The 27,827-nt window shown below is 41.2% G+C and overlaps 2 protein-coding genes across 3 annotated transcripts; both read left to right on the forward strand.

Moving 5' to 3' along the window:
- Nucleotides 1-460: 460 nt before the first annotated feature.
- On the forward strand, nucleotides 461-10,602 carry klhl8 (kelch-like family member 8). Of its 2 annotated transcripts, none has more exons than XM_070850960.1 (12): nucleotides 461-533; nucleotides 3,207-3,426; nucleotides 3,747-3,808; nucleotides 4,017-4,182; nucleotides 4,385-4,705; nucleotides 4,942-5,128; nucleotides 5,402-5,545; nucleotides 5,938-6,049; nucleotides 6,718-6,886; nucleotides 6,995-7,154; nucleotides 7,658-7,859; nucleotides 8,749-10,602. In XM_070850960.1, exons 2-12 carry the CDS (start codon nucleotides 3,229-3,231, stop codon nucleotides 8,870-8,872), a joined length of 1,845 nt encoding a protein of 614 aa, XP_070707061.1. In that variant the 5' UTR covers nucleotides 461-533; nucleotides 3,207-3,228; the 3' UTR covers nucleotides 8,873-10,602. The 2 variants fall into 2 exon arrangements, with proteins under 2 accessions (XP_070707061.1, XP_070707062.1); XM_070850961.1 differs by lacking the exon at nucleotides 461-533 and adding an exon at nucleotides 2,158-2,240.
- Nucleotides 10,603-11,638: 1,036 nt separating this feature from the next.
- Nucleotides 11,639-27,422, forward strand: LOC139218596 (uncharacterized). The gene is made up of 50 exons (XM_070850228.1): nucleotides 11,639-11,846; nucleotides 13,268-13,413; nucleotides 13,502-13,614; nucleotides 13,751-13,890; nucleotides 14,204-14,430; nucleotides 14,511-14,617; nucleotides 14,700-14,818; nucleotides 14,922-15,057; nucleotides 15,552-15,634; nucleotides 15,736-15,855; nucleotides 15,941-16,042; nucleotides 16,123-16,281; nucleotides 16,372-16,454; nucleotides 16,690-16,834; nucleotides 16,918-16,962; nucleotides 17,078-17,245; nucleotides 17,582-17,701; nucleotides 17,804-17,914; nucleotides 18,002-18,034; nucleotides 18,202-18,339; nucleotides 18,559-18,705; nucleotides 18,849-18,983; nucleotides 19,133-19,290; nucleotides 19,416-19,560; nucleotides 19,702-19,756; nucleotides 19,886-19,952; nucleotides 20,061-20,194; nucleotides 20,287-20,330; nucleotides 20,441-20,614; nucleotides 20,890-21,044; nucleotides 21,201-21,314; nucleotides 21,446-21,561; nucleotides 21,666-21,820; nucleotides 21,903-22,108; nucleotides 22,201-22,378; nucleotides 22,480-22,704; nucleotides 22,978-23,147; nucleotides 23,239-23,309; nucleotides 23,776-23,876; nucleotides 23,993-24,112; nucleotides 24,428-24,565; nucleotides 24,647-24,801; nucleotides 24,940-25,039; nucleotides 25,184-25,419; nucleotides 25,519-25,702; nucleotides 25,835-26,083; nucleotides 26,235-26,417; nucleotides 26,562-26,621; nucleotides 26,839-26,984; nucleotides 27,075-27,422. The coding sequence occupies exons 1-50, from the start codon at nucleotides 11,804-11,806 to the stop codon at nucleotides 27,117-27,119; spliced, it is 6,504 nt and encodes a 2,167-aa protein (XP_070706329.1). The 5' UTR covers nucleotides 11,639-11,803; the 3' UTR covers nucleotides 27,120-27,422.
- Nucleotides 27,423-27,827: the final 405 nt, after the last annotated feature.

Below are 27,827 nucleotides of genomic sequence, written 5' to 3' on the forward strand. Positions count from 1 at the left end.
ATCATCATTTGTCTGAGATTTTGTGGCAAATATTTGTTATGATCCCATTCACAGAAAATGATTATATATCACAACTTGCCAGCAACTCATCGCAGCAGTGTAATCAATGTTTCAATATTTCAAAGTCAACATATCTGCTTGGTCCTTGCAAAGTACAGCGGAAATATGCAGTTGCTGCAGTAATACACAGTGAATTAAACTCAGGATGTGAAGGTGGTGTTAATGTATAATTTTAGAAAAGATTTAATTGGCCAATATAGTTATATAAATTGTAATTACAGTCAAACATCTCCTGACGTTGCACAACGGCAGAAGCTATCACACTGATCATTTTCAGAGACTAAAATAGTTAAAAACTGGGAGCTTTACACTAGCATGAAGTCTCTGAGCATTACGTTTTGTGCGTTCAGCTGGTGTTAAGGTGATGCTTTAAAACTACAATACCCATGATGCACCTGGAATCACAACAAACGTGCTAATGCCAAACATTCCGTTCAATGAAGCCGGCATTTTAATTCTTGCTGCGACATGAGGTATCTAAATTGGTGTTTTTTTTACTCAACGCCACGAGTATTCTGTGTTTTATAGTGCTGTGTACTATTCTGCGTTTAATATTTCTGCTAAATTTCCGTTTTCGTTCGCTGCCAGCTAATATTAGCCCTCACACGGATGCTAGTCTTTCTGCTAGTTGCTGTTAGCAAACAAGCTAACTGGTAATGTTACTTTATCTCGTTAACTGTTAGTGTGGTTATTCTAACTAGCTTTATCTTGTTCTCAAGTCTCGCGCTGTTTCTATTTTATCTGGTTTCAGGGAGAAAAATCACTAATTGTTATGTGCTGTAACATTAATAATACGATGTTGACACGGACTGCTACAATATTAACTAACGTTACCATAACCAGTGTACCTTGATAATTCAAGCTCGCCTACACAACCTGTAAATGTGGAGTAGACATTGGAGACTTTTGTCAACTGTTTGGCCCGATAAATAGGAGTATGTTTTGGTATCCTACCCAAAAACTATTGGCACGTCAACTATCACCATACATTACATTTGAAGTTGCTGGCTATCGTTTACATTAAACGGCTAAACGTTGTATTTGCAGTATAGCTGATATATTATAGTTGATTATTTTCTTGCTCTTCAGCTGACCTGAAGTAGCGGTTAAAGGCTTAACACATATGGGTCATAAATCAGGGTTGGTTTGGTTAGTTAGGATTAAAGATGAGACTTGTGCAACACAGGTATAGAAAGGTAAAAAACAATTTGGAGAATTGCTCGTGTGATTTGATAAACAGGGGCTTTGATGGTTTGGGACAGAGCGAACAGTCTAACATCAGAAGAAATACAATACATGCTTATTCAAAAGATTATTAGATATAAAATACTTCTTGCTGACTGCATAACAAATATTCTCCTTGACATTTATCATTCTTTTTCACAAGTCATCAACCTCTTGAACGGCAGTGAAGGAAAAATACTGTAGCAATCCAGTGTGCAGGAAGTACTGTCACAATACTGTGATCAAAGGACAAACCATAGAAGCACAGCTTTTGTCTGCTAGTGTAGTTTCAGTGTGCTACAGGATGAGTGGGTGAAGTAATGTGACATGACAACAGTAGGTTCTCCTGAGAGCACATCCGTCCTCTTTACCTTTGTACCTACTGGGTTATGCTTGTTGTTGAGTGGGAGTCCCTTTTGTATGAGTGAAAGACATGCATAGAAAATGTATGTATGAATTTGAAAAGAGGTTGCTGATGGCAGATATCAGTTTGGACTCAGTAGAGTTGAGTTGTTGTGCAATAAATCTCTATTGTTAAATTATTGATTATCCTACCCCTCATAAATTATACAACATGATGTTATCATCTAAAGGCCATGGAAGTACTCCTGCCTGAATCTGTCTGTGAACTGAGCAGATATTATAAAGTCCCTATATGCGTTGAGAAACCAAACGGTTTCAAAGATGAAGCCTGTCCTCAATCCTGCAAAGTAGAACAGAAGTGAAGAGAGCCTTTGATCACTAGTGCATATGATGGGGCTTGATGTTTCTGCTCTTATAGCTGAGAGGACTAGTGATGAGGGGGCGATACACTGAGTCTATTCAGTGTCAGAGACATGGCTTAAATCGGAGACTCTGCATCATCTGTAAGGTGGCGGTGGAGCTTTGCTCTCTGGCTGGCTGCTCTTAGTTTCTCTGTGACCAAGGAGGAGATTTTTCATCAGATTCAACAATAGGTAGGAATCTGTAGGTTTGATTGCACGGTATTTTCCTCACGGCGTGCCACGTTAGCTTGGAGGAATCTGCTTGTCCTGCTTTCTTTTTTCATGGTCGGCTCCAGTCTGCCGAATGAGTAAAAGGGAAGTGACATTGAATTGGGGAGGAATACCAATCAAACTTGCTCAGCTGACAGACAGTGTCCCCTGCCATTGACCTCCCTTTTGTTTACGCCATTGAAGCCTGTAGCATGTTATTTGTACTGAATTGTGGTTTCTATTTCATACTATTATTTCATACTGTTATTCGTACATGATGGTTGCAATGGGCAATTACATGGAGGGGTGGGCAATTTTATTATTTACTGTTGTTTACTGGCTCTCCATATCATTGTATTTGGTCATCTTTCTTTCTTCAATTTGTCAGCTATTTGTTTACACTATACAATGCCAGAAAATAGTGAAAGTTTTCAATCAAAAGTCCCCAAAATTGATGACGTCTTCAAATTTCCTCTTTTTGTTACCCACGGTCCCAAACCAGACAATATCAAATTTGAGATGCTGGAACCAGGATGATCTATTTTCATGTTGAAAGAAGACTAATTATGAATAGAATAGCACAATTGTTGCTGATTTTCTGCTGATTAATCAGTTTTTCAGCACTAGTAGCAAAAAAAATGGCTGGTCAATTATCATAGCAACATTACTGAGAACAAGTTACATTTGTCAGCAAGTGAGATCCTAAATAGTAGTGAGCATATTGTTTTGACCCAATGTGATGAACAATAATGTAACTTTCTACAATATAATTAAGAATACTTTAGTGATTGTCATACTTTTTCTCTATAGAGAATGCTTTGATGATTATTGTAATATTTTTTATTAATAGTCATAATAATTTAGATATTATCATCACCTACCCCTCCCTGTCTCAACGTTCAAGATGGATTTTTGTAGGGATCTTTTTTGAATGTCTCTCTCTTATAGGTGTTGTTTCCTGTAGCCAGATATGGCACCAGGGGATGTGGTGCCAGAGCATGCCAAGCAGCTGAAGTCCAAGGAGAAGCGGCCTGGAAACAGGGCATCGAAAGCAGACTGTGAGCCAGATGGGTCCTTTGTCTTTGAGGCTCATGAGGCTTGGAAGGACTTCCATAACTCCCTCAGGCATTTCTACGAAGTAGGAGAGCTCTGTGACGTAACGTTGAAGGTAGGTTAGTCCCACCAGACTCACTTAAAATATGTTTTTGTCTTCTGTCCCTGTTATGTCTCAACTGATCTTTCATTATGGTTTCAGTAATGTCTGGTTTAAAATTGTGATTTTATAAAAATTGTTTTATAGATGTGAGCCTAGTTAATACAAAATTTGAGTTGATTATGGTTGTTTGATTTATTTTCAAATCCTAAATAGCTGCCGAAATCACAGTACTGAAATTAATCAGCAGTGAACTTTTTGATGCAGTATACAGGTGTGCCTTGTTGCCTGTTTTATGAACCTGTATTTTGTGTCTTTTTTTTCTTTTTTTGTAGGTTGGCAGTAGGTTGATACCATGCCACAAGCTAGTGCTGGCTTGCGTGATCCCTTACTTCAGGTATATTCCACTGTACTGTTTTATTTTTTGAACTAGGCCTATTCAGTACAACACAGACAGATCAGATATACTAATGAAGTAAAGTATTAGCACACTGTGAGTTGAGGTGAAAGTATACAGTATGTACTCTATGTGTTTTTGCAGAGATAAAAGTTTGGTGGAAGGTATTTCTCTTTGTTCTTGTCTAAGTCACTGTGTCTTCCTTCAGGGCCATGTTCCTGTCAGAGATGTCCGAGGCCAAGCAGGAACTGATAGAGATCAAGGACTTTGATGGTGATGCCATCCAGGACCTGGTGCATTTTGCCTACTCCTCCAAGCTCACATTAACTGTGGACAATGTCCAGCCACTGCTTTATGCTGCCTGCATTCTTCAGGTAAAGAAACACAAATGCAGCCAATCAACAAACCATGTAGACATTTTGTTCTTTTTTACATAAACTAAGGGGTTCTGCATTTTTAATGAAAGGTCAAATCCTGACATGCTAAAAACTGTATTTAGAAAATCAAGAAGTCATAACAATTTGCACACAGAACAGAATTCTTCTATCTGTGAAATCACTTATTACTACTTGTTAGGTGGAGTTGGTGGCGAGAGCCTGCTGCGAGTACATGAAGGCCCACTTTCACCCCACCAACTGCTTGGCAGTTCGTACCTTTGCTGAGAGCCACAATCGTGTGGACCTGATGGACATGGCCGACCGCTACGCCTGCGAACACTTCACTGAGGTAGTGGAGTGTGAGGACTTTACATGTGTGTCTCCCCAGCACTTGCGCACATTATTGTCCTCCAGTGAGCTCAATATCCACTCAGAGACACAGGTGTACAATGCAGCTGTGAAGTGGCTGAAAGCAAACCCACAGCACCATGAGGCCTGGCTGGACCAGATCATGTCTCAGGTTAGAGAGTGCATAGCTTCAATCAGAAGGGTATGGTTTGGTTGAGCTTGTGTAAATTAATGTTGCATCTTCCTGAATTTAATATCTTTTAAAAGTTTTTGATTTTGAAGTGAGACCATGACCTGTTTTACCTGAAGGTAGCTTCATAATTATGTGTGAAATTGGTGTTACATGTGTGTTCACAGCTTTATGTAATCACAATTACAATGCTACCTGCATGCTGGTCTCTCCTTTAGGTGCGCCTCCCCCTGCTCCCTGTAGAGTTCCTGACTGGAACAGTAGCAAAAGACGAGATGATCAAAGGTAATCTGAGTTGTCGTGACCTAATGGATGAAGCCAGAAACTATCACCTGCACCTGAGCAACAAGGTTGTGCTGGATTTTGAGTATTCAGTCCGTACCATACCCCGGAAACACACTGCAGGTAGCTCTTATATGGTGGCCTTTGGCATTGCACATTTTATTACTGACTTTATGGCACTTGTAGTAATGTTGAGCACTTTTTGTTATCATCTAGAAAAATACATAGCTGAATCCATGAAACCAAATGCCTTTATGGGTGTTGTAACAGCCTTAGTCTCATATTCACCACATTCACATTCATAAACTGTGTTTTTTCTGAGGTGCTTCAGACATAAAGTATAAAGTTTGTTTTCTCACTGTGCCAACATTTTGTTCTTTCATACCACTTCTTCAGGGGTTTTGTTCTGTGTGGGTGGTCGGGGGGGTTCTGGTGACCCATTTCGCAGCATCGAGTGCTACTCCATCACTAAGAACAGCTGGTTCTTTGGCCCAGAAATGAACAGCAGACGGCGTCACGTGGGTGTAATATCTGTAGGAGGTAAGCGTAACTACCAGTGTGTGTATATATAATAGCATTACAAAATGTAAAAGACGGGACATGGAGAGATAAACAGTTGGTTTTAGAAATTGAAAAACACAGTGAAGCATTATGACATACACTCACTTGCCAGGTTGTTAGGTGCACCCCACTCAAACTAATTTCATACCACAGTCCTGCAATGAATAATGTTCAGTTTTTGTTGAGGCTACAGTTTGAAATGTAATGCATTATAGAGAAAGGTGTTACTATTATTTACGCAAACTGGCAGCTGAGTGCATATTATACAGACATTTTCAACAATTCACAGTATCAAGACTGATGAATTGTCAACACTGCTCAGGTCACATGACCATAAAGACTGCATGTCTGTTTGATGTTGGTTTCCTTAGGCAAGGTTTATGCTGTTGGTGGCCATGATGGTAACGAACACTTAGGCAACATGGAGATGTTTGACCCCCTCACCAACAAGTGGATGATGAAAGCCTCCATGAACACCAAGAGGTACACAAACAGTACAACACACTGGCGGTGTATCTGACATTATTCTTTTGCTTACATTCAGGGAGAGTGGAAAATAACCACACTTGAGACATAATGGTCTGAAAATGACAGTCTTGGCTTGTTGTGTGGATGCTTTTTAGAAATAAATATATGAGCTGGTGTTGGATAGCAGTAATACTAAGAGGCCAATGTTTTACAACCTCCAGCATGTCATGTGATCTTCCATTTTGAGCAGCATTGCCACAACAGCAGCACATTTGTTAACTACATCAACATTAACTACATTAACGCACACTTGTCTTGCACTATTTGACAGCTAGCTCTGCTGTTGCTGTTAAAAAGCACATAATGTAGAGTGGCAGTGGAGCTCACCAAACCTTGCCAGAAAGAGAAGGATTATCTGGGGGCCAAATCCACTGAACTGGACCTGATTACACAGAAAGCCTGTTACTGTTCTTTACACTTTGACAGCTGCTAGTTTTAGAGTTTAATCCTCTGCTGTTGATCCTATATTTTTTTTTTGTTGAAAATGCCCAGGAAGAGGGCCCATTGATACCTTAACATTCCCCCAGTGCATCATTTACTATCCAATGTATTTATTTACTGTACTTGGGGTATATGGGAAATAGCAGAATACTGCTTTGAGCAGTGATGTGTGTATTTATCAGGAGGGGTATAGCCCTGGCAGCTCTTGGTGGTCCTATATATGCTATTGGTGGTCTGGATGACAACTCCTGCTTCAACGATGTGGAGCGCTATGACATCGAAAGTGACTGCTGGAGCGCTGTGGCTCCGATGAACACACCCAGAGGAGGAGTGGGATCTGTGGCCTTAGGGGTAAGTCTGCAGAGGGAGGCTAGTCAATTGTGACTGATATATCTGATATATATATATATATGATATATTTACTCTGGACTGCACTGCTATATACCCTTTCCTTGTCAGAGTTTCGTGTATGCAGTGGGAGGCAATGATGGCGTGGCGTCACTGTCCAGTGTGGAGCGGTTTAACCCACATCTCAACAAGTGGACGGAAGTCAGTGAGATGGGCCAGCGACGGGCTGGAAATGGAGTCAGCAAACTTAATGGCTGTCTCTATGTAGTGGGTGAGAGGAATAAATAAACCAAGCAGAATTCCTAACACCTGTAATATTCATGTCTTCAGATACCATAGATAGCCAGATATTGGGGTTTGGAACAATATATAGTAGATTCAATATGTATTTTGTCTGCATTTACTTGTAGAGCGGTGACTGAAATTACTTGAACTTCAGTTGACACTGTCATTATTGCAGCACTGTTTCTCCCTCTTACGTGGGTTGATACACTCAGGTCACATGCCTCCTACATACACACCCTACAATTTTATACTCAAATGCGTGAATCAGGAAAGACCTGTGTTCATGTTTTGCAAACACTGGTAACTAATTTACAGAGTGTAAGGGTGAGATTTTTATTGTTGCACTAAAATTTGAGGAATCATTCAAGATCCATTAAAATTTCTGTTTTGGCATATTGCCTAGTCAAAAGCTGTGGCTTTGTATGGCTACATTCCTTATATTCCTAGTTTCTAATGATTTTTAGTATTTGTCTCATGTCTCTCCTAAAGGTGGTTTTGATGATAACTCACCCCTGAGCTCTGTGGAGCGCTTTGACCCACGAATGCACCGCTGGGAGTACGTGTCTGAGCTGACCACTCCACGTGGGGGAGTCGGGGTAGCGACTGTAATGGGGAGAGTGTTCGCAGTTGGGGGTCACAATGGGAACATCTACCTGAACACAGTGGAGGCTTTTGAGCCTCGAATGAACAGGTGAGGCCTGTGTGATGTGATGTGTTTCTAAGGTATCAAGGTGAGAGTTGGCATTATTCGATGTCCCTTTTTCATAGTAGGACTTATCTAGGGTTCCCTCCCTGGAAGCAAGTTTGCAAACACAAATGCACACCAACAATTCATTGACATGAACAAGAACAATCTAAAAATACAGAATGTAATATTGTAATTTGGCAGTGGCCAAATCGTAACTGGCCAGCAACATCCAACATCACAAAGGTGCACTACGTAAAAACTGGAAGTACATTTATGAATGTATACACAAGGCAAAATGACTGTCTGGTAAAGGGACTTTACATTTTTGCTTCTAGAATAAAACCATACTTCTATTTGTCTCACACACATGCAATCTAAGACACATTTCTGATGGTTTTAGCTTGATGTAGTCGTAGAGGACATGTGTGGGTCATTGATGGGTTTGCGTTTTTGCCTACAAGGGATCTCTGTGTTTTGCCAATAATATAAAAGCTGACATTAGCAACACATCAGTTCTTGTTAAATAATACAATAGCTGAGGGAGACCAATGCATGAAATATAAGAACACAAACACATGAAACAAAATCAGAAAATACAAACACGTTAACCTCTCAACATTACACTGCTTACTGGAACTAAGCTAAAGATACAAATCAAAAATGTCATGTTTAGATTGCTGTGCAGGCTTTCTCAAATAATATCTGATTTATTTTACCCAAACATTAAAACAGATGAAACTTAATAGTACCCTGGACAATAGTCTGAAGCTTGTGTGAATCTTTCATGATACTCAAACAATGCTCAACATTTTCCTTTGGATAATCACTTTTTATTTGTTACTTTGACATCTTGCTGTTGCTTATCTGTGATATGTACATGTTTCCCTTTCAGATGGGAGCTGGTGGGTTCAGTGTCTCACTGCCGCGCTGGAGCCGGAGTGGCTGTCTGTTCGTCTCATGTCAGCCAGATCAGGGATGTCGGCCAGGGCTCCAGCAACGTGGCCAACTGCATGTGACCGCCAACCCACTTATTACCAGGTGACTGCCTGCCAGGCCACCATCAGATCTGATCACCGCACATCACAACACAAAGCACACAGACGGTGACATAGTGATTTCGCCCAGCAACTTCATCACTGTCGTCAATATCTGGACACTGGCCTGAAGCTGTTTAAGGCTCATGTTGACTTTGCACACAGTGGTTTAGGAACATTAGGGAGATTTTACTGACTTGAAGTGCACATCTGACAAATCTGAAGTCTTCTCTGACAAAATGACATTCATCTTGAGTCCTGCTGGTGTTACTTGCAATCAGTGATGTAGTATTTTGTACTGTATTTTGACTGCCTTGCCGTAGTTTTGACTTTTCTAAAGGGAAAATAGTAGCTGAGCCTTGTATACTAACATTTTGAGAATGAGAGTCGAGTTTGGCTTCAGAACTACTAATTGCACATTATGAGCATGGACTGTATGGTGGGCCAGTATGAGAGCATTTCAAAGGTCTCTTGTTTTGGATTGCTTTTACTTTCTTGACTCTGCTTATCCAGAGAGATGTGATCATACTGGATTCAATACATTGTTTGCAGTACTGCATGTGCAGTTCACCAACATTTTTATCAGTCAATCTGAAATACAGCGTTAAGATGTCAAATACATTTCAACGATTCCTGTGATCTTAAGCCAGGTTAAGTGAAAGCAACTGTCTGAGCAGTTAGACTTTTTTAAAGGTGCTTCTCAGAAATATTCCAGCAGTTCCAACTGCAGTGAGCTGGATCGTACCCCAGCAGTTCCAGCTTTTAAAGGATTTGTGTTTGAACAATCATTTAAGGCTCATTGGTACAAATCAGTCACTGGTGAGTAGGTGACAGGGCCAAGGAATTCAATGGCTACAAGTGCCAAACACAAAACAGTGTCAGCAGTTGTAGGAAGCTGCAGATGTAAATGTGGTTCAACTGCCTGCTGAGTCCTGAGTCACCACCTTCTCCTCCTCCTCAGAAATGTTTGATAACTATATACCTGAGAGTCGAGAAGTAATCATAGCAATATGATGCACCTCTCCAGTTCTCTTTTCAGTTTTACATTATTTTATAGAGATCTGTTCAAACTGACAGGGACAGATTTTGAAATTCAAGATTTGTGTTTGACGATAGCTGGACTGTCAGAAATCCTAATCAGTGCTTTCAGAGTATGAGTATGAGATTCAGCTGAGATTTGATCCCGCAGATGGTTACGTTATATTTTAATATATGGACATTTTGTATAATAAAATAGGTGTATCTTTGGTATTATTCTTTATTACACTATCTAATCCATTGCTGTGCACTATTTTCCTAGAATAGATGTGAAGGTTGAGTATTTTTTTTGTCCTAAATGGAGAATTACATGTTATGCATTTTGAAGATGTTTATTTTACATTCATGCCTATTTCTGCCATATCTGAGAAAACTCTTACAATTTCTGGCAACAGTGTGGTTTTTCAGAATAGACAGACAGTTCCAAACAAAAATGGTATTTACGGTTTATACTGAAAGTATACATATTATTGCACAGTTTCTGTCCTGCCGATATTATTACTAGTACATATTATCAACAATATATCATCAATATTGTTGCCAATTTTGTTAGCAAATGAGTCAGATGCTGAGTCTTTTGTAAACGTTATTGTACTTTGTGTTCTTCCCACTCTTGACTGCTTCCATTTTCTGACTTTTATTTACATGGTATCGATATTAATTTGAACAATAAAGTCATGTGTAAAGTTCATTAGTTGGATTTTTTTTATTTCTGGTCTGTAAAACTAACTTCATTCAGGACTGTTTCCAAAAGAATCCTTCTGTAATCCAAGTTTATGGTAACGCCTCTGTATAGAATTAACTCACATCAGCTATGAAAAGTCACCACCAACATTCACATCGAGTTTGTGGGAGTTTGTGACTTTCACAGTTCGTTCTCCCACCCAGCTCTTGGGTGTGCATTGCTTCCTCTCAACGAAGATTCATAAAGTTCCACTTTTCTAAAAGGTAAGTATTGCATATATTTTCCGGATTTTGGTACGGCTGCTGAGCAATATAACATACAAATGAGAATCTGATTGCGTTTATTGTTTAAAGCCTGTTAAACTGAGTTAAAAAGTAACAGTTTGAGGCAGATGTTTGGCGCAATAAAGTTTATTGACAGCTGACATGTGGTTGTTATAAACTGTGTCTTCTGGACTTTGTGGTTTCACTGTGTCAAATGTGATGTGCATGCTTCTATAATCACTATCATGAAGGTTATCAAAGATGCCCGAAGCTTCTGTTGCACACATTGTTTACAAACCCTGATAGTTTGTAATATTCAAGAAACAAATTCTATAACCTGTTTGTGTTATCATTATGCACTGTGTCACTGATGTCTTGGGGCCGATACCACATAGGTCACAGAATATCTACTGCAATTATTATTTAGTACAAAGAATGAATTGGCTGCATGTTTGTTTCCAATCTCTTAAAAGTTCTGTTCAGAAAAAAATAACTTTATTTTTAAAGGTATTATTAATAAAATGACAATTTTTTTACAACCCTAAAAATATGTAACTGTACATTTTGCTTTGTCAAATCCATGTCTGTTATTTCTTATTGTTATTTTTGGTCATATGAAATTTAAATGTGTTATCCATAAAATTGTTCAGTAGCAAACTACCGCAGGTTGTAATACAGAAAATTAGTGAAGAGGTCAAGTGTTTGTCATCTGTGTTTTACTGCTTTCAGTCTTTGGACCCAGGAGGGATGCTGAAAAGAGGTGAATCAAGAGATGATGCCCAGAGGTCTGATAACTTGTAGTCAGAGCACATCACACACACTGCCAGGCTCAGGGAAGTTTGGAGAAAAACGGAAAGATATTAGGATGTGTATTAACACACAGTAAGGAGTCAACACAGAGAAATAAAATTGGGCAGAAGACAAAAAATGCTTCTGCAGCTCCTCACCTTTGCTGCTCTTCTTGCAAGTGGTAAGTCTCTTTTTGATTAAATATTTTATCGTGCTTGTGACACTTTTGATCCCTGTGGGCAAAATGACTATGTGGAGGTCAAAGCATGAACCTGACAGCAATGACCATGTGAAATATGAACTGAAAATTGTGCCTTGAACCTAATGTGTTTTAATGTGAGATAGCTGTTGACGTGCATTACATGACCTGTCCTGTGTTCTGTACTTTAGAAGAAAATAGAAGTGCACTGTGGAAATTTAGAATTAGTATTTGATTTTGGAAGATTACTGACAAATTGAAAAAAGGTAATCTCTCTCTTTTTTTTTTAAAATGAACCATAGTGTTTAATAGTGTGTTTATCAGAGCAAAGAAATAAAAGACAAGACTTCTAAACCCGTACATGTTTAACTAATTTTGAGATCATCTTTACTACTTAGTTTATTCATTGTCAAACTTTATTTACGCCTCCAGTTGCCTGATGGTTTATACTTTAAAAAATTAACTAATTGGCAGAGGATTTAGTAATAAATATAAAAGGAATTGAAGTGAAGTATCTGATGTTTTATGTGTCTGAAGCCTCACACTGTATGGTAGTGTGCATTGTCTGAGGCACAGAGACAGTAATGGTGAGGTGGAAAACACTTGAACATTTCAATTTTGCATCAGTGGTGAGTTTTCTCAAGGTCTTTCAACCCATTACGGATGCTAAACATGTGATTCTGTGGTGTCTATAAAAGCTGTTAAAGTCAAACATTGCCCAAAGATTTGTGTGAGGTGCTAAGAATTGACTGTCATGGGACTTTTATGATTGATAGGCATTCAAATGATTCACCATCTTGTGAAATTGCACATGAACTTGGCAACTTTTTTACTTATCAACCATGACAAGTAATCAGAGTACTTTAATTCTACTATCCGTTCCGACTGCAATGTGTAATTCCACTATGGCTTTTTAATTTGCATAATGGTGCATCAATTCTACATCTGTATCTGATCTGTATTTTTTTAAGCTCTGAGTTTTCAAACCAGTTTCTTAAGGCCAGCATCGTGTCTAGTGGTCTTTACAGGAACTGTTGGCACTGGTGAGGTGGTGTTGGTTTCAGTGTTCTGCCTTTTGGGTCTTCAAATCTTGAGCAAACAAATCAGTGCAGCTTTTCTTTTTTTATGACCCTTAAGACATTCCTGACACCTCTGACACCTCTGTGGAGGACAACATGTGAAATAAATTACCTTTTTATGGATAAATAGTATCACAACAACAAAAAAAGAACTACTGGCCTGCCTAAGAGGATGGTTGTATTTTTAATGTGTTGTCTCAAGCACTTACTTTGTTCTATGCTCTTGTGTTTTTATGGTGTTCTTTTTCAATGTGTTTTTTCTTTCTATCAAGTTTTAGTCATATATGTTCACAGTAACAGTATGTTGTATTGTTGTCTTTTCAGGCCATTGCCAGTGTCAGGCAGGCTGGAGGGAATATGAGAATAAATGTTACTTATTTTCGACCGATACAAAGTCATGGGCAGAGGCTAATGCTTATTGTCTGGGGCAGAACAGCAACCTGATGAGCATCCAGGACATTCATGAGAGGGTGAGACACAAGCTTCCAGAAACAAGATTTAATAAGTGTTCTCTTATCACACAGTGCGTTAATGTATTTTTTTATGTCACATTTCTAGTTGTGGGTGAGGACACAAGTCGGCACAGAGATCTACTGGTTTGGCCTGAATGACAAAGTCTCAGAAGGTGTCTGGGAGTGGAGTGATGGGAGTCCATTTATAGAATACATATCGTATGTAACACTGTTACCCCTCCAATATCAGAAAAAGTGTCTGTATGAGAAAGTATGTGATGACCCCTGAGGTCATCTTGAGGGCGGCCCTGGTGGTGTTTTCTGGAGTTTTATCCAAAATAATCTTCTGTTTCAGATACTGGATGCAAGGCCAGCCTGATAACTGGGGTGATGACCCTGGGGAGGACTGTGGTCAGGTGGTAGGATATAGCTATGGACAGTGGAATGATGAAAACTGCAATGTTAAAAGGAAATATATCTGCAAGCACATCAACCGTAAGTCCACCAAACAGCATCCATTTTTACCCTTTGTTACCATATTTAGTAGTTCTGGAGCAAGCATGTTGTATTATCTCCCCTCCCCTACTCGGCTGAAACAAATTATATTACCGGTTTTCATTTATGCAGCAATTCTTCTTCTGAAGTTTTGAATTCATACAAAAACGTACAATACTTCTTATTGTTTTTCATGTGAACTCGATCTGTTTGCAGGGAGCCCTTTAATGTGTCCCATCATGCATCAGTTACCACCGTTCTTCACACAGTGGACTAAATACATTTTAAACATACTTTCCTTTCTGTTTTTTAGCAAATCCTGGCCCACAATGTGACTTATCCAACGGCTGGGGCCAATATGGCTCCAACTGCTACAAGCTGAAGGCAGACACCAGGAAGAGTTGGTCTGCAGCCAGATACGACTGTGTGCAGGATGGAGGAGACCTGGTGTCCATTACCTCAGCAGGAGAAGAGCAGTACATCACAGGATCACTCACAGATCAGTCCCGGATTGACCTCTGGATTGGGCTTTCCACACTGGTGACTGTAACATTGTTATTATTTAATGTTGGATATAAATATCTAGTCCATCAATGTGAACATGAATTTTGTTTCTTCAGAAATGCAACAAGATTTCCTGTCAAGTCGAAGTAGGAAACAGTCAGTTCGCCTGGTCTGATGCTCTCCAAGTGCAATACACAAACTGGGCTGCCGATGAACCCACAACGTAAGATTTTATATTATAAGTGTCATTTAAACTTTAATATGAATGTGTGCAATCGCAAATTTAAACATGTGCTCTCCAAAAGTGATACACAGGCTGGCTCATGTGCTGCAATAATCAAAGATGAGTCCGATGAATTTGGGAAATGGAAATCCCATGTGTGTAGATACGAGCGTCCATACATGTGTAAACGACCACTGAACAGTAAGCTGGATTGTTTTTGGAAGTACACAAACATGATATCTCTTGTCCTAATCGTGATGTCTTTGTTTCCATCATAAAAGTACAATAATGTTCTTACCTCCAGCCATCTGCCCTCCTGGCTGGCTGAGCTTCGCAGGCAGTTGTTACTGGTTGGTCAGTAATATCAATCTGTTGACCACCTGGTATGATGCCGTCACCAAGTGCTCTGATTTGGGAGCCCACCTGCTCATTATAAACAGGTAAGAAAGCACCAAGTAGCAAGCCATTGTCTTTTTAAAGCGACATTATATATAATAAGATTTCAGTGGTTTATCGACAATGTTAAAGCTGCATAAATAGATTTTTGACCACTTGGGGACCACTAAAAAGACAATATTGACTTTATTACTGCTGTATAAAATTGCAAACAGTTGCCTGTTTACACATTAAGCAGACACAGGGAACATTAGCATTCATTCAGAGTTTGTTCCAGCTGATCAATGTTCAATATTCACTCCCCTAGCTCTGTTTTTGGTCCAGATCCTGATGTAAATATCTGTTTTTTTTAGCTGCTAAATGTTTTGTATTTTTTCTCACACTCTTTTCACCTTTGCCCGCTTTTCAGTCAAAGGTTTTTAGTCTAACTTAAAGGCATTTGAGATCCACGCTGCATTAATTACACAAGGCAAGGTTCTTGTGAGGACAACAGACATCTTACCCTGCATATCATTTTTGTCCCGTTCCTCATATGCAGCCAAGAGGAACAGTTCTACATAAATGGGAACCTTCCAGACTTTCACCAAGTGGACATTCCTGACATCTGGATTGGTTTATCAGGTACTCTACACACTATATGTTGCTGTGAACCATAAGAAAAATGTCTTGTTCTCTTTACAGTAAGTGTGATTTGTGATCAATTTCATTTGCAATGTTACCAGATAAGGACCAGGATGGGAGTTTCAGATGGGTGGATAAAACCGAGATTACATTTTCCAACTATGGTCCTGGTTGGCCCAGAAACACTGTGGGCCTCTGGGACTGTGGACAAATCTTCACAGGTAGAATCTTCCCACTAAAACTGACAGTTTAATATCTTTTTAAGCTGAGGCTGTTATTGCAAGACAAATTCATGTCCTCTTCCAGGAAATTATGATGGCAAATGGGAAACAACCAACTGCTTCAAGAGCCTGGGTTACATTTGTGAGATGACAGGTGGACAGAACCCCAAACCAACTTCATCTCCTGGTCAGTCAGACATCACGTCCCCTCTTCACATACCGTCTAGCTAAAGCTGTGCTAATAAATGTCTAATTATTTCACCTCAGATTTTCATTGCGACCAAGGATATTTGTTGTACGGGGACTTCTGCTATCAGTTTGAGACTGAGACGGTGAAAAACTGGCAGGATGCCGAGTCTCACTGTATCAGAGAGCAGGCTCACCTGGTCAGCTTCCACTCCCAGGAGGAACTGAGTTTCATTACTGGTAATTTCAAAAAGTGATATGAATATTGTGAATGTAAATGTATTGTTTGAAATCTGAATTAACTTGACGTTCTTCATCTTTTATTTGCAGCTCACATGCCAGGGGAAGCCTGGGTGGGTTTAAATGACATCAGTGTTGAAAACCAGTTTGTATACACTGACGGTACTCCTGCAGTAAGTGATGATGTCATGAACATATTGTGTAATGCATAAAACTGTAAAATAAAGAGTGAAAATTGAGTAAATAATCATCTTGAACATCCTGATAATCACAAACATTTGAAAATCATTGGATTTTTGGGAAGATCCTGTTTTTTTTCTCAGTGTTTCATTGTGCATTGTGCTGCAGTGAAGCTTCTCATGTAAAGGCAACATTTCTGTCAGTGCTGTTTTTGTGTTTGGATCTCAGGACTTCCTCCCATGGGCGCCCAACCAGCCGGACAACTGGCAAAATAACGAGGACTGTGTGCAACTCAGAGGGATGAATCACCACGAACCTGGGAAACTCAATGATGATTTCTGCACGAGCACAAAGGAATTTATCTGCAAAAAAGGTCTGATACGCTATATTGTATTTTCCCTTTCCCTTTTTATTCATACCGTATTTCATAATTACTTTTTGCCTGTCTCTACATAGCCAAGGGACAAGGACCTCCTCCCCAGCCTCCGACATCTGGACCAGGTTAACCTGATACCACACTGATCATTACACTTCAAGCATGATCTGACACTGATATATGTGAGTATTTATGTGGATATGTGCACGTATGAACTGTTGTGAGTCGTGTTTGTCACAGGATGGAATGAGAAATGTGGTTCTTGGGTGTCAGACCCTTTTAACGACTACTGCTACCTGTTTAACTACCTGTCCATGAGGACATGGGCAGAGGCTCGAGCCGACTGTGTCAACCAGGGAGGCGACCTTGTCAGTATCACAGATCCCTTTGAACAGGCCTTCATACAAGGTATGACCTTCACATCTCAACTCCAGTGAGATTATGTATAAAGCTGTAGTATAAGGCTGAAGTTGTAATGTTATGTAATACATTATTTTTATTGCGTAACGTGGCTTTTTTCAGTCAACATTCGTTTTCGCACATTCTACACACTGATACTAGATCCTAGAGTTCAACATACTGCCAATAAACCAATTTAAGCTTTAATTACTTTTCTTGTGGTAGCTGTAGTTTAGCTGTGTGTAGAATCTTTATGTGACCATAGCACCTTTAAAATGATCCTGTTTGAACCGTGCTACCAGAGAGGGCGGTGAAACTCCTTAATCTTTTGTTGTTTCCTCTCAGGTTTGGTCCAGCAGAGTCCCACAGGGATCTCTCTGTGGATGGGCGGTCATGACTCCATCACTGAAGGCGGCTGGGAGTGGGCAGATGGTTCCCCTTTCAGATACATCCGCTGGAATGCTGGTTAATTTAAAACCAAATATATTCGGCACATTTTCATGAGAATGCATTATTATTTTGTAAAAAAATGACAACTGGATTCAGCTTCTCCATCTTTCTTCACAGGTAACCCAGACGACTATTACGGTGAAGACTGCCTGTCTATACTTATTAACAATGGCTACTGGAACGACGACAACTGTGAGTACAAAAGAGGATACATCTGCAAGCGGAGAGGTAAGATATGTCGTTTTAATTATTGTTGTTGACACTTGCAAACAGAAGGCAATGTTGGTGACACAATACTCATCTTTCCTCTTTCAGGAAACACACCTGAACCTCCTCCACCTCATGACGGTAATGATACCTCGCAATGTGGCATGGCTTCCCCCACGGTGCCTTTTTGAAGCAAAATTGATTCATGTTACGACCAGTTTTATTTGCACTACAACTTTACGTCTACAAACTACACGAAACAGAGACTGCTGAGTAAACACAAGATGTGTGAATCCGTCCTGCTGCAGGTTTCATGACGGCGCTGGTGTGCCAGGACTCCTCTGCTGTCCTTCACTGTCCACATGAAAGTGTAATTAATATCCAGTCTGCTTTCTACGGGAGAAAGAACGATGACATCTGTCCACACCTGGATGGATCAGGAGGAGGTGCTGCACAGTAACCATGACCAAACTCTTCAATCACAAATGCAAGAAGGGATTAAGATGGAGAAATCCCCTAATCTCTTGACATTTGATAATTAAAATGCTTCTTAGAATCTTCATCTGTAATTATTTACGTGTGTATTACTGCCTTTTGACTGTCAATCATTTACTGTAAATCATATCAAATTAGTAAGTAAATGTTGATCCTTGCCTCTTCTTTAGGGAGCTGTGCAGTGGAAGGTATCCTTCCATACTATAGAAAGATATGTGACAACCATCCCTTCTGCTTTTTGTACGCCCATACGGAGGAGGACCCCTGTCCAACTGTTTCAAAATATCTCGAGATCGTCTACAGTTGTGAACAAAAAGGTGGGCTCTCCTTCTTGTCCTTTGATCATTTTAGTAGTTTAAACTCCAACCTGCATGTCTCCTGGAGTATCACAAAATGCCCCCAAATTGTTACAAACGCAGCTAAAGGTTAATGTTTTGTTTTGTGATTTGGCTGCTAACAGTATGTCTGCACGGCCTGGGTGTCGAGGACAGGAATATCACAGACTCCCAGCTCTCTGCCTCTTCCTCCATCGGTAGCTTCACTCCCAACAAAGCGCGTTTGAATGGAAATTCCTGCTGGATGCCTTCAGGAAGCAGTATGTACAAAACCAGCAGTTGCACATACCAAATACTATTTTAATCAATGGTTAAAGGTGAAGACACAATTTTGATTGACACAAATATTGTATGTTGAATTGGTATTCTTACATTAACATCACTTAATATCTAATGTCCCCTCCTCCAGCAGCCTCAAGCTGGATCCAGGTAAACCTGGGCCAAACCAGAAAAGTAACAGGAATAATAATCCAGGGTTGTCCTCAAAATGACCACTGGGTCACCACATTTAAGATCCAGCACAGTATGGACGGAACAAGCTGGACTGACTACACTGCTGACGGTCAGGTGAGTAAACAGAGACGGAAACCTGCCAAACACAAACATTATCAACATTTCAAGACCTGCCTGGTTCAAACCTAAACTGTTAAGATGGAGAACAGGTTTTCATTGTGGATTTCCTTGATTTCAAGTTTTTCCCAGGCTCAATAGACAGAAACACTCCTGAGACTCAGCTGCTGGGTACACCTGTGTCAGCTCAGTACGTCCGCATACTCCCACTGGAGTTCAGCGGTCAGGTGGGCCTTCGTTTCGATGTCCTAGGATGCACACCAGACTGTAAGAAAAACACCTAATCACTGTTACAAACCTACTTCCAATTTCCAAAGTTTTATTATCGGTCAAAATCTGCTTTGATACTCAAATGTACTTTCACAAGTAAACACTGATGGCTAATTATGAAAACTTGTGGTTCAACAGATGCAATCACATGCGCCAGTAAGCCCAACTTCAACTTTGCCAACGATAAAATGACGTGAGTGAAACCTCTACACATCTAGTGATATACTGCATGTTATGTGGATCATTTGCATTCTGTTTTGCGTCATTATGTTATTTTTGTGACATTCATCACACTCACTAAAGCGGTTGTTGCATCTTACAGCGTCCACTGTCCAGCAGGCTGTGCCCATGCTAATTACATTGTGTACGGCACGTCAGTATATCGTGGGGTATGTGAATGTGTTGTCTTTATCTATATCACGTCTGTACACTATTGAATAAATATCTTTTTATAAGCTGAACACATAAATATCCCCCTGCTGTGTCCCCTCTAACAGGACTCAAACATCTGTGCTGCTGCAATCCACGCTGGAGTGGTATTAAGTGCCATCGGGGGAGATTGCACTTTGCTGAAAGCTGCAGGACAGAACTTCTATTCCGGCTCCACCAGGAACGGCATCACCTCAAGACAGTAAGCAGCTGAGTTTCAAGCTAAATCTCTTTTCCTTTCTTAGTGAAGCAGTCCTGTGATGCTAATATATTTGCAATTATATGTTTCTATAGATATGATGGAAGCTATGCTGTGTCTTACACTTTTGCAGATGGGGGTGAGTTGAGATCCATTTATTATCCCTTGAATAAAACTCTTTCGTTTACATTTAGATTTTTGTGTGTGTTTCAGTTCATGATAATTTCAGTGATGCCCTTTATGCCACAGAACTCAGGTGTTCAGGGCCTGACTGGTATGAGTTTGGGGATTTCTGCTATAAACCTTTTGAAGACAAAAAGACATGGCGTGATGCCCAGGACACCTGCAGGAGCCTGGGTGCTGAGCTCGTATCCATCCTCTCGATGACAGAGCAGAGCTGGCTGGAAAGCTACTTGTACACGGGTATGGATCTAAAAATATAGGAGGTGACAGCAGGTTTAATGATAAAAAAAGGAGAAAAGCTGTGAAAATTTAGCTAATTCTTAAAAAATTTACACAATACTATGTGATTCTGAATTAGTTTAGTACAGTGTCAATTTATTAAGCAAATCTGAATCAATAATGAGACAGAGAAACACAGGAAAGAACTTACACGAGTCATGTTTTGATGACTGGAAACATTTTCCACGAATGTCATTACTGAAAACTTAATGAATTTAATATGTTGTCCTTTCCAGCCACCAGTGATGTATGGACCGGTCTGAATGACCTGTTTGTGCCTGGTATGTTCGTCTGGTCCGATGAACACATGGTGACCTTCACTTACTGGGCTCCAGGGGAACCCAACAACCACGATGGGTTCAGTGAAGACTGCGTGGAGATGTTACACCAGGTGAAAAATAGTTGTACAAACCAGTAAAATAGATTTTACATTACAGAATCAAACCCAAAAGTCAAAGCGTACCTTTGGATGGAAAAATCTTTGTTCGACTGAATCATTCTTTAGCAGTGAATTGTATCACTTTGATGTTAATTTGCTCTGTTCCAGACTGGCCGATGGAACGATGTGACCTGTACGGAGCTCAATACTTACATATGCAAAATGCCTAAAGCACATTATCCAGTGCCCTCTGTAAAACCCACTCAGTACGGATGCCCTCAGGTAGAACAACTTACTACACATTTTATTTCTGTTTTCGAGCCAAGTTATGACGCCTGTTTAAAGAGGGCTGCAGTGCGTGTTGTATGACGAGTTTATCACTGCAATAGCCACACCTCTGTAATGTGTGTCAGGGCTGGGATGCATACGGCTACTCCTGCTACTGGATGGAGGAGACCACCAGGAGCTGGTCTGATGCTAAGGCTTTCTGTAAAGAGAAGGACGGCTTCTTGCTGCACATCGGAGACATGTGATCCACTGACTTTTTAACTAGCATCATTATAGGGTCAAAATGTTGTAACTATGTGATTGCCTTGATTTTTGATTCATTCGCCTGTCTGTATTTCACTGCAGTTACGAGCAAGCACATTTTACAGTGTCCCTGACGGGAAAGACTGGTCTGTGGTGGACTGGCCTGCGTGCTCGAGGAGGTATGGTTGGTGGGGTGGACTATATCTGGGACAACGGCTCACCTCTCACCTTCACTCACTGGGACAGAGACCAGCCAGGTAGAGACCTAAGACTGATACTTATATAAGCTGGACAGGATAATATAAACACATACAAAACACCAGTCTTTTTTGCCTCTAGACAGCGGGGATGGTACTTGTGTTGCTATGACATCGGGCCAGATTGGTGGTTTCTGGGATGACAAGCAGTGCTCAGATGAATACGCCTTCATTTGTGAGAAACCCAGGCCCGACATTAAGCCACCCACCAAGGCCCCGACTCCTCCTCCTGCACAGGGCTGTGCTGATGGCTGGACAGCTCTGCCTCACTTCAGACACTGTTACAAGGTATGTTAAGTAGTGAATTCAGCTAAAACCATGATTGTCTGCAGGTCAGTGGTAAATTTTCCAGCACTGATTTATTGGCTGCTATATTGCAGCTCTTCCACAATGTGGACTGGTCCCTGAAGAAGAGCTGGGGAGCAGCACGGGAGGATTGTGTCGCCAGAGGAGCTGATCTGGTCAGCATCCATAATCAGGAGGAGGAAGCGTTCCTGTCTCTGTACAGCAAAGCCAGCAGCAAGTGGATCGGCCTCAAGCACAACCCTACAGAAGGAGGTGAGTATAATGCCTGTTTTATAGAATGGACCCTGGTGCAAGCTAATTCGGATACAAATAAAGAATACACAGAAACACTCTTGAATATTTGCATCACGCAGGCTATTCTTGGAGTGATGGCACACCTCTTTCCCACACCAACTGGGGTCATGGGGAGCCCAACAACCACGAGGGCCGCGAGGACTGCGTGGAGATGGTGAGCAACACCAACGGGACCTACTCCTGGTGGAACGACCTCAACTGCGACGCCCACCAAGACTGGATATGCAGGATTGCTAAAGGAAAGAACCCCATCCTGCCCCCAGTGCCCCCACCTCCCGTCCCAGGTAAACCTTCCCCACAGTACACATGTCCTACCTGCATGGACAAGTTGCACTTTTATTTTTTTATAAGGAGTAGTGAATGATTCCTGATGTACACAAGTTACCTCCTATATTCATTTGGTTTAACAATAGAAAAAATGTTTTATTATGTAGCTTAGGCTTCTTTTTTTTTCAAGTGTAACGCAAAGTGAATCATCTTACCAGGTTCAGTAACAGTACAGTAAAATAATCAGGAGATTATATCATCTGTTTGTTTCCTCGTGTCTCAACCCTCAGCCCCTGATTGTGGTACTAACCCTGGCTGGAGGAAGAACAACAACATCTGCTACTACTACAATGACACCGACATCGTGGACTTCCACACGGCTATGACACGCTGCTACGCTGAGAAAGCCACACTCGTCTCCATCCACAACAAAGACGAACAGGCTTATGTTAACAGCATGGTACGCCTTTTTTTCGTTTCCCTCTGTACAGCAGAATGTTTTTATACGGTGCAGTTGAATATGTTTGTGTCGTGTCGTGCTTCTCTTTAAGGTGGGGACAGGCCAGGTTGCAGCAGCTTGGATTGGAATGAGGATGTTTGGCATTGCAAGTGGACAACTCACGTATGTGCATTTCTATGTGATTGGAGTTGAGGTGAATTTGAAGGGAAAATCCCCCCAAACTTCGGTCCCACATAATATCTATAATATTGCATGGCTCCGTTTTTCAACCTTTCCTTAATCCAAGCGGCAGACTGAAAGTGTGGAGAGACTGTTGCCAGAGGCAAATCTCAGAGCTGCTCAACACACAGTGAATAATAAAACAAGTGCCATGATATTGTGACGGCACTCCCAGTGAATCTAGATTCAAAGCTTTAGGGTCCACATTTAAATAAAACATTTTGAACTAATTCAATATTCTATAAGAGAAAACTCCAAAATGTGGCACCATCAATTAAAGCCTTGATGCTCTGGTTGCTGCTGAGAGGTTGATTTTACTGCAATGACACAATGTACTCTGCTCTCGATTTTCTTTTATGATGTGTCCACTAAAGATCAATGCAAACGTCTCTCTGCTTCACCTGCACAGGTGGGTGGACTTCTCCCCTGTGGTATACACTCACTGGGGTCCAGGTGAGCCGAACAATGCCAACGGTGAAGAACAGTGTGTTCAGATGAACAGACATCAAGGTACTCCATTCCATTCAGCAGACAATTGAGGCCACATAGATCTGTTTAACTCAGTGTGTATGTCGGCTGAACGACTCGCTGCTGGTGATATTCACAATGAACTCTGGCTTGTAAAGGCGGATGGAACGATGCCAACTGTGGTCGCGCTGGAGCAGGTTACGTCTGCAAGAAGTCCCCCGGAGACATCCACACCGCTCCTCCTCCCACACAGCCCTGGGACGGCAACTGCCCCGCAGGTAACACACACTTTTTAATAATAAACATCCAAAAGAATATGTTCTTATTTATGAAAACAAGACCTTATCTACATTCAACCTGCAGAACATGTTTTAGTGAATAGTGATATGCTGTCATGTATATCACAAATGGCATGAGAAGACCGAGGAATCCATCTCACAAGTACTGTCTGTGTAGCTTTATTCTTCCATGCCACAGACCCCTGTTTTGAAAATGAAACAATATATTTAGGAGCCATTTTTAAAGGTTTAAATTTCCAGTAGAACGAATGAATTTGGTGTAAATGATTATCCTTTTACCTTCCTTCCCTCTAGGTTGGATGCGTTTCAAGGATAAGTGCTTCATGTTCAAAGGGAAGAAAAATGACATCAAAGCCAACTGGTCTTATGCTCGGAGCTGGTGCAAAGAACAAGGAGGAGAGCTGGCAGTTATTGATAACCAGTATGAGAATGGTGAGCTAAATGTATGAGACTTGAAGAGTCGAGTGGCTCAGAGTCAAAGAGGCTGCTCTATATTTTGATATTCTCCTCCAGACTTTGTGTCTAGTTACCTGAGAGACCTGGAGCTGCCCACGTGGATTGGTCTGTCAGATCTCTTGCTGGAGAATCAGTATGCCTGGAGTGACGGCGTCAGCCCTGTGCTGTACACAAACTGGAATGAGAAGGAGCCCAACAACGCAGGAGGAGCGGTGAGGATACTTCACTACTACTACAGAGCTATATATAATAATTGGAGCAAAGCAGGCAGGACTACAACCTCCACACTGTACTTAAAAAGCTCACCGTAAGAGTTAGATAACTTGAAGCTTTCTTGTCATTCTCAACAGGAACACTGTGTGGCCATGGCTCACAACCCACTGGTGAGCGGGAGGTGGAACGATGACGCCTGCCATAAGGATCATAGCTTCGTTTGCTACAGGAAGAAATGTCAGTAAACATTGTTAGGAATTATTCTTTCAGTTTAAACAACACTAATTTCCTTGAAGTAATAGTAATTACAGAAAATATTCCAAACATGTTGTGGCTGAATCCCTGCTCACGCTTTACTCAGTCCATGTGCTTCCACATCAGCCAGCAGCATCAACCCTCCACCCCCAACCAAGAGCCCCTGCCCGGCTGGCTACATCTCCTGGTACCTGAACTGCTACAAGCTGGTGGAGGAGCCGGTGACCTGGGACGTGGCTCAGACAGCCTGCAAACAGCAGGGAGGCGACCTGGCCAGCATCGACATGAGCTACGACCAGGCCTTCGTCGCCGGAGTGGTCCTGCAGGGCAAAGCTGATGCCTGGATTGGCCTCAGGCGCAAGGTGAAAATAAGAAACAAAGGTGTATTTTAGGAAAAAAAAAAAATCTTTCTCTTGACCATTTAACCACTGACCCCAAGCTTTTATTGGCTCATGCTGCAGGAGGACGGCTCCTACATGTGGACAGATGGCTGGCCAGTTTTCTTCACTCAGTGGGGACCTGGAGAGCCCAGCAACATAAAGGATGAGGGCTGTGTGAGTATGCACGGTTCACGTGCGTTCCACGGGACCTGGAACGACACCAAGTGTGACCAAGCTAAACCCTACATCTGCAAGATCTCCTCAGGTATGCAGCACACACCGAAACCAAGCTGACCTCTGTTTTTTCCTCCCTTTTATTCTTTTTATCCAGTCTAAGCTTCATTTACAGTCTAAAACTTGAAGCGTTGTTGATTACGTGACTGATATCGTCTCTCAGAGTTACCGCCACCGACTCCTGCCCCCGGTGATGGGAAGTGTCTGCCATTCTGGGTTCCCTACGGCCGCTACTGCTACAGCGTGTATAACGGTCAGCAGGGTTTCTCTTGGCCGGACTCCAGGCACTACTGCCAGTCAATCAAGGCAGAGCTGGCGTCCATCCACAGCAGAGCGGAGGTGGAGTTCATCAGGAACTTCAATTACACCAAATACCACAACATCTGGATCGGCCTCACCAGGGACAACAACTGTGAGCATAGAAGGGGACAAAAGAACAGTGATACCAATGTTTTTCTCATAGGATTATTTGGACCTGAGCTTTGAACCACATGTGAGATACATGGATGTGAGCACTGACATTTTTCCATGCTGGAACCTCGTGTGTGTGTTTGATTCTCCAGTTGGCTGGGGCTGGACAGATAAGACGTCTCTGGGCTTCCTCAACTGGGCTCCCGGTGAGCCCAACGCAGCCTTTCACCCCGGGGACGTGGCCGAAGAGAACTGCGTGGAGATGTACGATGACGGGCGCTGGAACGACAACAACTGCCTGCAGAAGAGAGGTTTTGTGTGCCGCCACCGCCAGTGTAAGGATCTCTTACATTTATTATTAGAATTTTTTTTTAATATTCTGATGGAATACAGGACAATAGGCTCATCTCTGCAGCTTCTATTTTAGTTTTGAGAGCTCTCAGGAGACTAAAAAGCTTCGGTGTGAAACTCTCTTTCAGACTATACAACAGATGATGGCGGTAATCCAGTTTTTCCTACCGATGGTCCAGGTGTCAACAGTAAGTGTGATAAAGACTAAATAAACACCTTTGGGCCTGTTGGCATCATCATTTATGCACAATTGGCTATGTTGGTCGATGTATTGCCATGAAATTTCAGACATTCATGGTCCCCAGGTGACGAATCCCACCGATTCAGGCGGCTTTTCCCTCTAGTGCCTCCAGGAGGTCTAAGTTCTCACCACATTTTCCACACTAACATCTATTGTCTGTCTAGATGGAGGCGTGATAGCCGGCGCCATCATTGGAGCCATTGTGTTTTTCGTCTTGATAGCTGGACTGCTGTACTACGTCTTCAGTGTGCGGGGGTTCAAACTGAGCGACCTGAGCCTACCAACAAGAACAACCAATCACGTTGATGTGGTAAGTTATTGATTAGCTGGTTGGGCTTAGCACACATGCTAACTTATTGTAGGAGTGTTGATAATAAGCGGTGTCATTCTTGTGTTGCAGCCTGCTTTCACCAACCCCAACTTCCCAGGAGAGTCAGACACATAAACATCATCAAGTCATTCAAGTTTTGTACATTGAATTTGATTTTTTTAAACAAATCACTTCTAATGTAGTTTAGTAGTCTCTAAAGTTCTATGAGATTTAACACTATTGTATATATTGTATTAAAAATAAGATTTATTAGAAAGATAAAACAGTTATTTTGGAATGTTTACAGCAATTTGTGATACGTGGCCAGAGTTATTCAGATAAATCGCATGTGTAATTCACTGTTATTTACCACCAAATGTCAAATTGTGTAATTCTTGTTTTCTTTGAGAAAAATAAGAGTAAAGAACAATGAATTAATTTCCAGTGTTTATTCGTCTCTGTACACTGCAACACAAATTCTTTACATATTTCAAAGGAAAAAAAGCATCCTTCAAAAACCTTTCTGAGCATTTTTCCAGTAAATTATTTGGACAAGAAGTGTAAACTTGTTGAAGGGTAATTCATAAATGAAGCACCGACAATCGAGGGTGACGGAAATAAAGCCACAGGTTGGAAAAGACAAGAACATCATTTTGCAATGGTTTGACTGACGAATGCCAAACTGACATCGGTGTTGAGAAACTCTAAAGATCATTTTTATAGCAGCCTGCTGACGATCCGTACGTAAAAATAATCCCAAATGCCATGGCACCAGTGTACTCGCTCCATACTTAATATCAAAATATCACGTTACCATTTATGTGAGGAAAATAAAGTGAGGAA

This window comes from Pempheris klunzingeri, chromosome 19, assembly GCF_042242105.1.
Source record: "Pempheris klunzingeri isolate RE-2024b chromosome 19, fPemKlu1.hap1, whole genome shotgun sequence".
In the NCBI taxonomy this organism is placed as follows: domain Eukaryota; kingdom Metazoa; phylum Chordata; class Actinopteri; order Acropomatiformes; family Pempheridae; genus Pempheris; species Pempheris klunzingeri.